Source organism: Vespula pensylvanica, chromosome 7 (assembly GCF_014466175.1).
Source record: "Vespula pensylvanica isolate Volc-1 chromosome 7, ASM1446617v1, whole genome shotgun sequence".
Lineage (NCBI taxonomy): Eukaryota > Metazoa > Arthropoda > Insecta > Hymenoptera > Vespidae > Vespula > Vespula pensylvanica.
The window spans coordinates 7,309,696-7,323,172 of record NC_057691.1 but is presented as its reverse complement, the minus strand read 5'-3'; the positions used below and the strand labels follow the sequence as shown (position 1 = coordinate 7,323,172).

Here is a 13,477-nt window from a genome sequence, read left to right as displayed (position 1 = left end):
TATATATATATATATATATATATATATATATATATATATATACATTTTTTAACGACAACGAATATATCATCAATGATTGTAAAGTGATGATTTTTAAAATCATCACAGTTGATCGATCGATTCGTTTATAAAAATCGAAAAAAAAGAAATAGAAAAAAATGAATGAATAAATAAAAAAAGAAAAAGAAAAGAAAACAATTTATATTTAAACAAAATGGATGCACATGGTGCATACCCATACATACACTCTGGCTCATAGACCACACACTGCGTCCTGGCATACCGCCAAATTGCAAGGATATTGATTACCGATCAATAATCAGATTTACGAGACATCCACTGGGCCGTTGGATATTTCACGGAGGAAGGATAGAAACGTTCTATTAAACGAGAGTAAGAGAGAGAGAGAGAGAGAGAGAGTAAGAGAGAATGAGAGATGGATAGATAGATGGAGATAGAGATAGAATGCATCGTGCAACGAAGATAACGACTAACAGAGAGAAGGATAGTGCAGTACTGGTTCGGGATGTTGGATGCAACTCGAGGGACGAGGGATGGCATCCCTAATGAATCTATTAGGGAGCCTGAGCGACAACCCTCCACCGTCCAGCAATCACTACGGACAACACGAAACGATGCAAGCTCGATGCAGTTGCGATGTGTGTATATATGTGCGTGCGTGTGTATGTGTGTGTGTGTGTATAGAGAGAAAGAGAGAGAAAGAGAGAGAGAGAGAGAGAGAGAGAGAGAGAGAGAGAGAGAGAGAGAGAGAGAATAACCCTACTGCTTATCGGATAGTTCTATGAACGAATCCATGGAGGGATGATTTTCCAAGTGACAGCTACTTAGATTCTGCATGAATTAATACTCATAGACCTGATCGAGAGAATAACCAGCAGAATCGACCAGTTAATATCTCAGGTATTTCTATACAAACAATAAAATTTATTCATCGATTATTTGCAAATTACTAAGATTTCTTTTTATCGTGGATTGAAAAGGGTAACGTTCATTATTGTTGAGAAATAATATCTCTAAAATTAGATTTGTTAAGTTTCGAACTACAATAATAGTTGAGGAAGTTTCTCAAGGTCAGTACTCTCAAAGAGAGGCAGAAAAGAAAAAGAAGATAAAAAAAAGAAAAAATATATATATATATATATATATATATATATATATATATAAAGTTGTAATTAACAATTCGGTCTTTTAGTTTTAAAGAGAACAGTTCGAGAGTATTATTATTGCATAGTTTTATTATCGATGCCAGATTAAAGAACGTTATTCTCTTTCCTTCCAAAGGAGATCCAAGCGGATCCATGCCAACTGAGAAATCTCTTGCCAAGTGTAATTTAAAAAAAGAAGAAGAAGAGAAAAAGGATAAGTAATCGAAAGAAAAATCTACAAAGTAGGTAATATCTAGGTTCGATCGAGCGCATTTCAATATTATACAAATATTAGATCGGAAAGTTGATCGTAAAATTTAATTCGAAATCGAATTTTCCCGTAGCGTCACAGTCAAATCTCTTTATCGTATTATCTATAAGGAGAAAATGAAAATAATAAAATTTTTGCGATGAAATCTCCAACAGTCAAAGGAATAAAATGATGATACCGCGTTTCTTCTTAGATTTCGTTCTTCGATCGATTTAATATAATACTAAGCACAAGGACGACAAAAATAGTCCATGAAAAGTCTTTACAATATATATATATATATATATATATATATATATATATATATATATAAAAAGGCTCGAGATGATTTTGGGGTTGTCCTTGACTATCGGCTACTTGACTTCGCTATTTTTTCTCTTCCTCCTTTTTTCTTTTTTTTTTTTATTAGATATTGTCCTCGTAACATAACCGATGAATATGACAGAAGAAACCAAGACACTCGCACGATTATAGGGGGACACGTGTGGGGGACGTCGTTTTGGGGTCGATTCTTGTATCGTGCTATGGTGGCAAAAAGAAAAAAAAAAAGAAAAAGCAAGAGGTAAAAGGGGGAAAAAGAATCTTTCGAAAAAGAACCCCTATAAGGTATATAGCAACACAGATGGCCATTTTCTGGACCTGAACGAAATCACGAGCCGTATCTTTTTTCTTCTTTCATGTTTGAAGAAGAGCAAGAAGAAAAGGTAGAAGAAGACGAAGAAGATGACGACGACGACGACGACGACGACGACGACGAAAAAAAAGAAGAAGAATAAGAAGGAGAAGAAGACGAAGACATAGCCAAAAGATTACTAGGAGGAGTCTGAGAGTACAACAAAATGAAAGGCAATCTCGGTTATTGGCAACGACGCTATATCAGAATCCATGGTTACGATCCTGGGATCTTTGCCTTAGCGAAACGTGCCAAACGTGTCACGTTATCATTCGAAGGGTTCGTCGAACGATCGACTTTACTCTATGATTATTATAATAAACCTCATAAAGCTTTCACGGATGTTTCTTTCATCGATCAATTTTTGTTAAGATCGACAATAAATATAAATAATGAATTTGTTTTAAAACATCTGCATATTATTTCGATATTTCGTTTCAATATTTCTCATTATCTCATGGGAGTGTTTATAAATAACGAATTAATAAAGAGCGACGATAAAGATAACGAGCAAGATTTATTATAAATAATAATGATAATACAAAAATTCGATCAGGGTACTTTTAATGAATCATATTTAATCGAACGATCTTTCGCGAAGATCAATGATCCATTAAAATATATACCTAGTATATATCATCTGTCTCAATGGTATACATACAGATCTATTTTCTTGTCTTGTCTTTAAAAGATGAAGATCCGAAGAAGAAGCTACTAACGAGCCCAAAGTCACCATTACTGGGGTCACGGTAAGCAGTGAAAGAAAGATGTTAGCGACCTTAAGGAAAGATGAGAAAGGAAGAAGAAGAAGTGCTGAGGACCGAGGTATACTTTGAAAGAAAATTCGTCGTCCTCTCATCTTTGCCTTTTCACTCTTTACCCTCACCCAATCCACCTCCTCACCCTTATCCCCACCCTCTAACCCGACCCATCTTTTCCCGTCTATCTTCAAACCAACCAACAGTCACCCTTAAAAATCTTCTAGAACCAGACGAAATCTATGAAAGTTGTCTTCTTTGCGAAACAGGTAGTAGTAGTGATGATGGCGATGGTTGTTGTTGTTGTTGTTGGTTTCGAAAGGTGATTCTAAGTGGTCCACTGATTACAAGACCCAGTCAAATCTTCAAGCAAGCTGGTCTTTCCCTTCTTTGATTACTCTCTCGTGTCGAGACACGAGAAACGAATCCCGAAGAAATCTGAGAAAGAGAGAAAGAGAGAGAGAGAGAGAAAGAGAAGGATGGAAAAAGGGCAACGTTAACGGTGCTAGAACGGACTCCTCACTTTTTTCGCGGCTTTCTCGCGACATAGAAAATTAAAGGAAAGGCGCCTGGGGTTCGCGTCTTTGAACGCTTTAAGTGGCAATTACGTGCCTTTGCTCTTTCTGCCTGTCTCTCTCTCTCTCTCTCTCTCTCTCTCTCTCTGTCTCTCTCTCTCTCTGTCTCTCTCTCTGTCTCTGTCTCTGTTTTTCTCGTTTTTTTCTTCCTTTTTTTATTTCCACCGAAGCATATATTTCGAGATTTTTTTTTCCTTTTCTTTTCCTTTTTTTTATTAATATTTTCAAGATTATTCCGCAGGGTCAAGTGCCACGAATGGGATCGCTCTTTTTTAAATCTGTGGTAAATAGAAAAAAAAAAGGAAATATTTTTTATTTATCACAGCTTTAGAATATAATACGTTTGTCTGAGGCGAGCTTCTTGCATGAAAAAATTTTAATAAAAGTCATAAAATCGATGACGCTTTCATGGTATTTAAGGTAAAAGAATTTTTATCGTCATAAGCGTTATTGTTTATGCATGAAAAGCGAATGCAAGACGCAAGAGAGAGAGAGAGAGAGAGAGAGAGAAAGAGAGAGAGAGAGAGAGAGAGAGAAAGTGAGAAGGGCCCGATCCAGAGAGGGAAGATCCTTTGATCTACGTAGAAAGTGGGAAAGGAACGTGCGTGCGATCCGAAGGGGAGGAAAGGGAGGCTGCTTCCGGCCGAAGCCGGAGTGCTGATTTTAAAAGGCGCAGAGGGACACGCCTTTGAGCGTTTGGAGTGGCAATTACTTGCTCTGTCCTCAAATTACTTACTCCAGTAATTTTATTCCGGCCGTCCTAACTCACGACGACTAAAGGTCGTCATCGTCGTTATCGTCGTCGCCGTCGTCGCCGTCGTCGTCGTCGTCGTCGTCGTCGTCGTAGAAATCGCGAGCAGACTTTTCACGATCAAGTCCTTCTCTCTTTTTTCTCTCTTTCATTTGAAGATCGCAGTCTATGTTCCTTCGATATCGTAAGATCGATAAAACTCTACTGAACCAATTAGAATGACGCCTCATGAGAAAAAATTATTTATTATCGATCTTTAATCGATCGACGGAAATATTAATTTGAATTGAAGTATAGTAGGGCTGTGGGTAAGCAAAAACTTGTTTGTTTTCCTTTTTCTACATCGTCGAATTTATTACATATAAATTTGCATATCTTCGGAGAACAATTTATAAATGATAATGCATATAAACACGATTTACAAATAAACGCGATCAAATGAAACTTTCCTTTGTTTATTTATTTCTCAATTGTTCAGATTAGAAGAAAAAAAAAAAAAAGAAAAAAGAAAAAAGAAATGAAACAGATACGCGTTTATCCTTATGACGGATAGAAACAGAATTAATATTTCTTCAGTCGAACCCAAGTCAAAGTTGAAAATGTTTTCGTTCAACCTTTCACGCGTGACGACAAAATGGAGAGTCGATTTGACCGACACTTTCCTCGGACCTCTTGAGATATACGGTGTTGGAAGTTGGTAGTTGGGGAGTTAGAAGTTAGGAGAGAGGGTTGTGGAGGAAAGAGAGACGGAGGGATTAGGGGTGATGAATTAAGTGGAAAAATTGTTCTCTCTTAAACTTTCTCAAAAATATAACGAGAGGACTCGTGGAGACGCGAGAGCGTACAAGTGTCTCGACGAAGTGTATTGATAAGTGGAGGACCATCGTCCATCGAAAGTTATTTCTTTATAAATAACGAACGACGATAATAATCATTGATTGGGACGATGATACAAAGGATATAATTTGAAAAAAGAATGGAAACGAAGAAAAAAAAATTTTTAATAGAAAAGACAAGGGAGAAAAAGAAAGGAAAAGAAAAAAACAAAGGAAACAATTTCGCGAACACCCTTTTATATTACCAAACCCAGACGTATAAAACCACTTCGATTCTCGAGTGGGTACGTTTTCTGGACGATCGAACGATAGAGTAACACCTGTAGTAAAAGTTCCACGAAATTGCGATAAAGTGGTTGTAATTATGAGCAGAAGTCCCTTTACGATTCAGAGGGAATAGGGAATCCCGTGAACAATTTTGTTCCTCGTTAAGAGTGACCATTTGAAAGAGAGAGAAAGAGAGAGAAAGAGAGAGAGAGAGAGAGAGAGAGAGAGAGGGGGAGCATCACGCTGGATCGTTAGGTTCAATTGATTTTGCTCGGAATAAAATCAATGTTTGCTTCGTTGCGAGGGGTCAAGAGATAGACAAGGATAGACAAAACAAGAGAAAGAGAGAGAAATAGATAGATAGATAGGTAGATAGAGATAGAAGAGTATCGAGGAAAAGGGGTGGCGTCGAAACTGTCGTTTCGACCGAGGGGGTTGAAGAGAGTTGAGATAGCGAGAGATGGACGGATTATTCGCTTCCCTATCGGTAGACATCGCTCGATTGAAATCTACAACGGTGGTCACGCGCGAGGCACGCTCGTCTGCTTCGTTCGGGAAGGGGTTGGACTACCTCCTGCGTATTCGAGGGTGGAACGGGTACGCGTCCGAAGACAGAACCAATGTGGCCCGATTGCGGATCCTCCTCCTTCGTTAAGCCACCCATTGCTTTCGGTTTGGCACGATTAATCGAAACGACGATGGCTCCGATGGAAATTTTTCGATCGGACCTAACACGAGTGCCCTTCGATCAAGGGTGCCGTACGATAATTGTTTGCCGAATCTCTCGAAAAAATGTTCCACTCTCCTCGGCCTTTCTTTTTTTTCTCATCAATAATTAACACCTACAATTGATTTATTTTTAAATTAAAAAGAAAGAGAGAAAGAAAACAATGGCGGGTAGAGAGCGAAGGGATTAGAAATTTTTTATTGTTTTATGAAATTTGAAGAAAAGAAAGTTGTATGATTGGTAAAATATAATCAGAAGTATTTGGAGAAAAATATTCAATTACGTTTGATATCGAAAAAAGAAAAGATAGAATTAGATCGATTAATCTCGAAAAACGGGTTTGTTAAAGTCTGAAACGATCTCTTACTAACACGATAGATACGATATTCTAATCTTAAAGTCTGTCTGTTCCCTTCTCCGATCTCACACCCCTATCCACTTACCATACACGCACTTTCTCGAGACAAACGATCTTTCCCAGTCGAGACGATCGTTATCTCTCTCTCTCTCTCTCTCTTTCTCTCTAACTTACGCAGACAAATTCGTAGCCTAGGGCAGCAACATCTGATACGAGGAGATTAGGCTTAAGCGTTCGCGAAATTATCTCGCAACGATATGCAAATCGTGACATAAATGTTAATTGTAATTGCCCATGAAATGAATTCCCGAGGGGAATCGTTCCCTCCCTCTTTCTCTCTCTCTGTCTCTCTCTCTCTTTATCTATCTATCTATCTATCTATCTATCTATCTATCTATCTATCTATCTATCTCTATCTCTCTCTTTCTCTTTCTCTCTTTTCGATATTAGATCAAGCACAAAATAGAACTTATCCCGTTTCGTCGCAACATTTTGGCACTATGTTGAAAATTATACTTATGTTTTCAAAAAAACTGCTTGCTTAGAATTTTTTCGAATTGTAAAACGATGTGTCATTGCATATCTAAAGGTTTAATTATACAAAAAAAAAACAAAAAATAAAGAAAAAAGTGAAAGAGAAAGAAAATTGCAGTTTTAATGACGTCGAAAAAAAAAAAGAAATAGGAATTAAAAATAATCGGATTTTAATTGTGAAATAGAAAAAAATAATTACGATTATATTTAACAGACACGTTTTTTACAATCTTTTTTCGATCTCCGAAGAGTAAATAAACGAAATGAGATAAACAGCAGAAAGTTATCTGGGCAAATTGATACCTCTTAGTATCGTCCGGCAATGGGGAGAAAACAAATAACCGTAGCTGAACTTTGAGAAATTCGTTCGGTCGTTAATAATCGTGTCTGTGGTAATAGTCGGAGTATGAGAAAAAAAGACGAGGAATAAGACGGAAAGAAAAAGAAGAAGAAGAAGAAAAATAATAATAAAAAAAGAAGAGGAAGAAGAAGGAAAAGAACCATTGCTACGTTTCACCAACGCGAGAGAAAAACATTTGGACTGACGTACGAAAATAAAACTGCAATACAAGTTTTAACGAATATATCGATTATATAAATAACTATAGATTTTAGATCGATTAATTACGAGTTTTTCGTAATGAAAAATTTACGAGGCCATTATTTTATCGGCCATTAAATTTTCTCCCCTTTCTACTATTTTCAACCAAAGTTACCCTCTCTCCCTCCCTCTCTTTTTAGCGCTCACCTATTCATTGAAATAATCTAACAGAAGATTATTTGACTGAATCGTTTTGATTCGTTGCGTCGGTTCTAAAGCAAGTATCGATCCTCGACAAAACGGTCGACCATCGTCGTAGTTGCGTTCATTGTTCTCTCGTAATTTCATTCGAATTCGTTCGAAAGGTACCACCCGGTCGTCGCTATGGGTGGATGTCAAAACGTTCACATCGATCCAAGGGAACGTAATTTCATGGTACGCGGAACGAAATGATAAGGTTAATTCGTTCGTTCGTTCGTTCGTTCGTTTGGACTTTCTCTATGAATATAAAATAATAAAAGAAAGTAAAATTCTGAGATTTGATTAATCGATAAAAATAAATAAATGAACAAAAAAAAAAATATATATATATATACATACATATAATAAAAAGAAAATGATTCGTTCATTTACGATAAAAAAAAAAAAAAAAAAAAAATATTCTCAATGTTTCGTTAAGAAAAAAAGAAAATAAAAATCCATCCTTTTGTAAAAAAAAATTTACTTCTTACTACAAACCATCGAGGATTCCAATTTCTTATATCGAAAGTTCGTTCATCTATCTTATTCTACCCAAACCCTTTTTTCATCCTTGCTCATCATCAAGAGAAAGCGTTTCGACTACTATTACCAAGAGAAATTCATGGAATTCGATATGAAAGGAGAGACGCTTAGTTCTCTGTCTCATCTTCGTCGTCGTTGTGTTATAAGCGTTCCACTAATCTAACTTGTGAAATTGTGCACGAGAATGAAGATCTCTCGAAGGAGAGAAAGTCTGAAAGAGAAAGACAAAGAGAAAGACAAAGAGAAAGAGAAAGAGAAAGAGATGGATAGAGAAATGGTAGATAGAGATTCGAAAGGTACTTGGTGCCATTGGTTGCAAGGAAGAACCATGCCGTTGACAGTTTGTAAATGATCCAGTTTGTTGGGTGAGAAAGTGAGAAATAGGGAAGAAGAGCTTCCTGAAGGAGTGAGATATATATATATATATATATATATATATATGCGTGTGTGTATGTGTATATAGAAAGAAAGAGAGAGAGAGAGAGAGAGAGAGAGAGAGAAGAGGAAGAGGGTGAATCTCGTTTCGAGAAAGGGAAATGAGTAGAAGAGGAGCCTCTAGAAAAGGGGTGGAACGGTCCCGTTAACTATTCATCTTCGTGGCGATCCAACAAACTTTCCGACCCGCTTACCCGCAGCAACGGAATACTAAAATTGTCGCAAGAAGAGCCTTCAAGCGTTAGGAACATAACAGATAAGAAAGATAACCGAAGTTTCTTCGATCGAGGATTATCCTCTACCATTTTCGCGGCATAAAATTTTCATGTTTTAAGTTTACAAAGAAGATATTATACCTTTGGCAGGTATGTATAAAAGAAATAATAAATATTGATGTACGAATTGGTTGTCCAACATAAAAAATATTTCTCATGGTATTTTATTAACCGTATATAATTATTAACAGGACGGAGTGTGAAATTTTGCGGGAATGCTACTTTTTGTTCCTTTTTTTTTTTTTTTTTTTGTTAAATTACCTTCTTCCAGCTCGTCGATCCGAACATCGTAGATCCTGCGAACGAGCATTTAATGTGAAACAGAACGCCTCTTCTACAAGCTGGACAACGGACAAACGAACGGACGGCTTGTCATTTGCATACAATGAACCCATGGTCGCGTTAACTGCTCGGGGACGCGGAACGAGCTACAAGTCACCTGGTACCAGTAATTGAAATGAGGGAAGTTCTCTGGAAGGGTAGTTCGAAGAGATGATCATCGTGGGACTACAGAGAGAAAGAGAGAGAGATAGAAAGAGAGAGAGAGAAAGAGAAAGAGAGAGAGAGAGACGGAACGATTCTCTACTATCGCCGCGGAGACAATGGAAATTTTACTGCGACCAACAGAAAAGGAACATTTTTTCAGCTAACCGATTACAGAAAAAAGTCATTGTTTCGGTGAACTTATCCATGACATTGACACATCGACTCTCGAAGTGTATATCAGTTAGATACCGGTTACCTCGTCGTCTCGAAAAAGGGAAGAAAAAAAAGGAAAAAGATATATGACCATGAAAAGATTTCTTGCCGCAAAGTATTTCAGAATAATCTGAATGGGAAGATTGAAGCGATGGAAAAGATTGGACCGTTCGTTAATCGCTCGATTTTTAATTACTTCCTACAGGGAATCCAGGAACGAGGCAAGAAAAACCTATGTCGATGGTGAGTCGGTGGGAGAGTCTTGTTGGAAACGGTTAATAAGTCCTGGAAAGGGATCAGAGAAAGACAGAGAAAGACAGAGAAAGAGAGAGTGAAAGAGAGAAAGAGAAAGAGAAAGAGAAAGGGAGGGAACAGGAAAGAGGTGCAGTGCTGAAAAACCCCCTTGAAACTTTACAGACTACGAGAGCGAAACGAGAGAGGACGAGTCGTTGCTTCGGTGTTGCTGTTACTGATGTTGTTAGTGTAGTAGTAGTAGTAGTAGTAGTCGTAGCAGTAGTAGTAGTAGTAGTAGTAGTAGTAATGATAACGATGGTAGCTAACAGTGATGGTGCTGACGTCGGACAGAAAAGGGAGAGTTTAATTAAATATCACACGACATATTATGGGATGAGATCGGAACCGTGTAGATTGCCCTTACTGGCAAGTAAACGTCAGGGACAGAACTCAATGTTGAAAAGTTCAAACGAATCGAACCCTAGAGAAGGTTAGTTTCTAGGTATTATCATTGAAGGAGGTAACCACCCTAGACCCTGAACGACATTGGTCTCCGGATATAGAGAACGTCGAGACATTTCGGTTTAACCGTTCCACGTGTCCCTCCTCCCTTCCTCCCTCTCCCCCTTTTTTTTTTACAAATACCGAACCACTGAAAATTCCATCGGAGTGACCCTCCACTTCCTCTTTTTTCCCCTTTTTCTTTCCTTTTTCCCTTCTTCCCTTCTATCTATTTCTTCCTACGCACCTAGTATTTTCCACGTATACGATGTAACAGCTAACGTAAACGTTAATTCGATTAGATTGTTAGTTTAATAAAATTTCTCTCGCGCGTAAGAGAAAGAGAAGAAAAAAAAAAAAAGGGAAAAAGAAGAACTAATATTCCACTCCTATAAATAATCAATCTCATATAAAATTACAAATCGTTCAAAATGAATGTGCAATAGTCAAGAAACGGTATATAGCTCTATGTAAATTCCTTTCGTATCGTTGGACACGAGTAATACGTGAGTATAGTCACCCGGAAGGAAATCCAAAGTAAGAGAGGGTAACGTGTTCACGTTTCAAAGGGTTCTTCTCCTCCAACCTTAGGTTTGTACGACTTGGACCAAGCTAACTATCGTCAACCATCCAGGATCAGACGAGAGGGTAAAGGCAACATTTACTCGCTACGTTTGCACAACCTTCTTTCACCGCGGCTTGCGAACTCTTACCTCTATCATCTCTTACACCACATTCACCACGATACTTCGCGAATTAAAAGCCCATGAATATGGTAAGGATGCAAATTCAAGGATCGCTGTTTATTCGGGATCAGTGTTACTTGGCAATCTGCATATTTCGGGGACATCGGTTGGGGACACCGAAATGAGAACTGTACTACTCTGCTCTGGTCCAGCTATGCATATCACTATACTCTCTCTGTCTCTCTTTGCCTCTCTCTCTCTCTCTCTCTCTCTCTCTCTCTCTCTCTATCTATCTATCTATCTATCTATCTTTACGTCGTTGTTGAGTAGGGTTAGAAAGCTAGAAGCAGAGAGGACTAGATGATACCGACCATGCGAGATAACTATGGAGGTTAATTACCGAGACGAGAGATTCTCCTACAAAATACACCTACGCCTAACTTCGAGGTTTGTTCAACGAGCCGTATTCTAATAAATAATCCAAATTTCCTCAAGGATCGTTTCTTAATATCGATATTTTTATAATCAAATATCGAGGATTAAAAAAATGATTAAACGAACGAACGAGTTCAGATGTAAATGTTAAAAATTGATTACTAATCATTTCGAAATTAAAAGGTAAAGGTTGTGTCGCATTGTAAGCGAATTTTAATTATGTAAAAAAAAAAAAAAAAAAAAAAAAAAAATAAAAAATAAATAGAGAATAGTGAACTAATATCAGCTTTCATAAATTTCTTTTCCTCTTTTTTCTTCGCTGAGCAACATTTATCGATTCTTCGTATAAGATAATTTGGGAAATGCTGATCTACACAAACAAGAGAGTATCACCAAAGGCAACCTTTAGAAAAAGCAATGATTCATTCGATTAGATAAGGGCAAGAAGTAAGTACATGCTTCAACCATGGATAACTATCTTCGATCTATCGTTGAGCTCTATATTATAGATAAGCCCTGGTTCGAATTATCGAATATCGGATGCTATAGTTGGTGTAGTTATATCTATGAACGTTACATTGTACGTAATATACATACACACCCTCTATCAACGAAACTAACTTTATATAACTTTAAATAAATAATTTCATTAGTTTTCAAATACATATATATTTATTTATTTATTTGTTTATATATTTATTTATATTATTTCACTTGACCAACTTACCTGTATATGGTCGACAATAATTCCGATTTACTCTGCTGTAAATCGTTGGCAATGAAGTCTCAGCTCCTGGCTCGATGTAAGCCTTACTTTTGCTATCTCTAGGATCGCTGTATTGTTCCACGACTTCAATCTCTGCCTGAAACGAAAAGAATTTTCTTTTTTTTTTCTTTTTCTTTTTTCTAATAACACACTTCGATATTTCATATCGATGAATTAATAATAATAATAATAATAACAATAATAATAATAATAATAATAATAATAATAATGTTATTATAATATTAAAAAATTCATATTTATATTTATATTAAAGATGCATGGAATATTTGGCAAAGAGTTTACTTAATTATTGGCACAAACCACTTCGACGATACTAATTTGGCAATGGTTCCACGTCTCTCTAATACACGCATATGCCAACCCTCACACACACATACTTTAAAGTTTCTACTTAACAGTGACGTCTAGGAGCGTCGTCTCTTTACGGGTTACCACGAGAAAGGGTTATTGCCGGAGTTTCCTAGGTCTAAACGTACGAAGCACGTTAACAGCAAACCGTTTCCTCCTTTTGAACGTGGCCAATTGCGGTAATGCCTTGGCATTGGAGGAGTTAAAGGGTATAAACATTTTCTTCTGCATTTATACCCTTAAACGATCGTTTACTACCAAAAAAAAAAAAAAAAAAAATGAAGAAAATAACACGCTTAACTATTGTAATGTCTAATAAAAAAATTTCTTTCTGCATGAAAATAATTTTTCTTTTTATTTTTTTATTAAAACATATATATATATATAACATATAATTATATGTATTTATATATTTATATCATTATATATATATATAATTAATATAAACTTTTAATTATTATATACGATTACATAATAAATAAAAAAAACTATGAATTAACTCGAGGCTGTCAAACGAAAAAAGAAAAAAAGAAGAAGCGACTTCGACCAGACCACCCTCGTATCTGCATTTTTTTTTTTTATCTCTACAACCCTTCTTCATTCCTGCGTACGTTTATGCTCGTAAGAAAACTCTTTATCTTTTTCTCTTTCTCTATTTTTCTTCGATATTAATAACAATACCAATAATGAGAAGTAATAACGATATCCTCAGGCAAAAAGTATGAATGAAATAGGTACTATTCATACTATTTATCTACGAATCGAAGAAGACTGAAGATGGACAGACGATACAAACTCTAATATAAGAAATAGATAAAGATAGATAGATAGATAGAT

At 36.5% G+C, this 13,477-nt stretch overlaps 1 protein-coding gene across 2 annotated transcripts in view; it reads right to left on the bottom strand.

The window, feature by feature from the left end:
- The window catches only part of LOC122630731, a 169,369-nt gene that overhangs the window by 22,117 nt on the left and 133,775 nt on the right, over positions 1 to 13,477 (bottom strand). For both annotated transcript variants that reach the window (XM_043815546.1, XM_043815547.1), the window contains exon 4: positions 12,233 to 12,368. In XM_043815546.1, the coding sequence (XP_043671481.1) occupies positions 12,233 to 12,368 (136 nt within the window). The remainder of the gene's footprint in view (positions 1 to 12,232; positions 12,369 to 13,477) is intronic.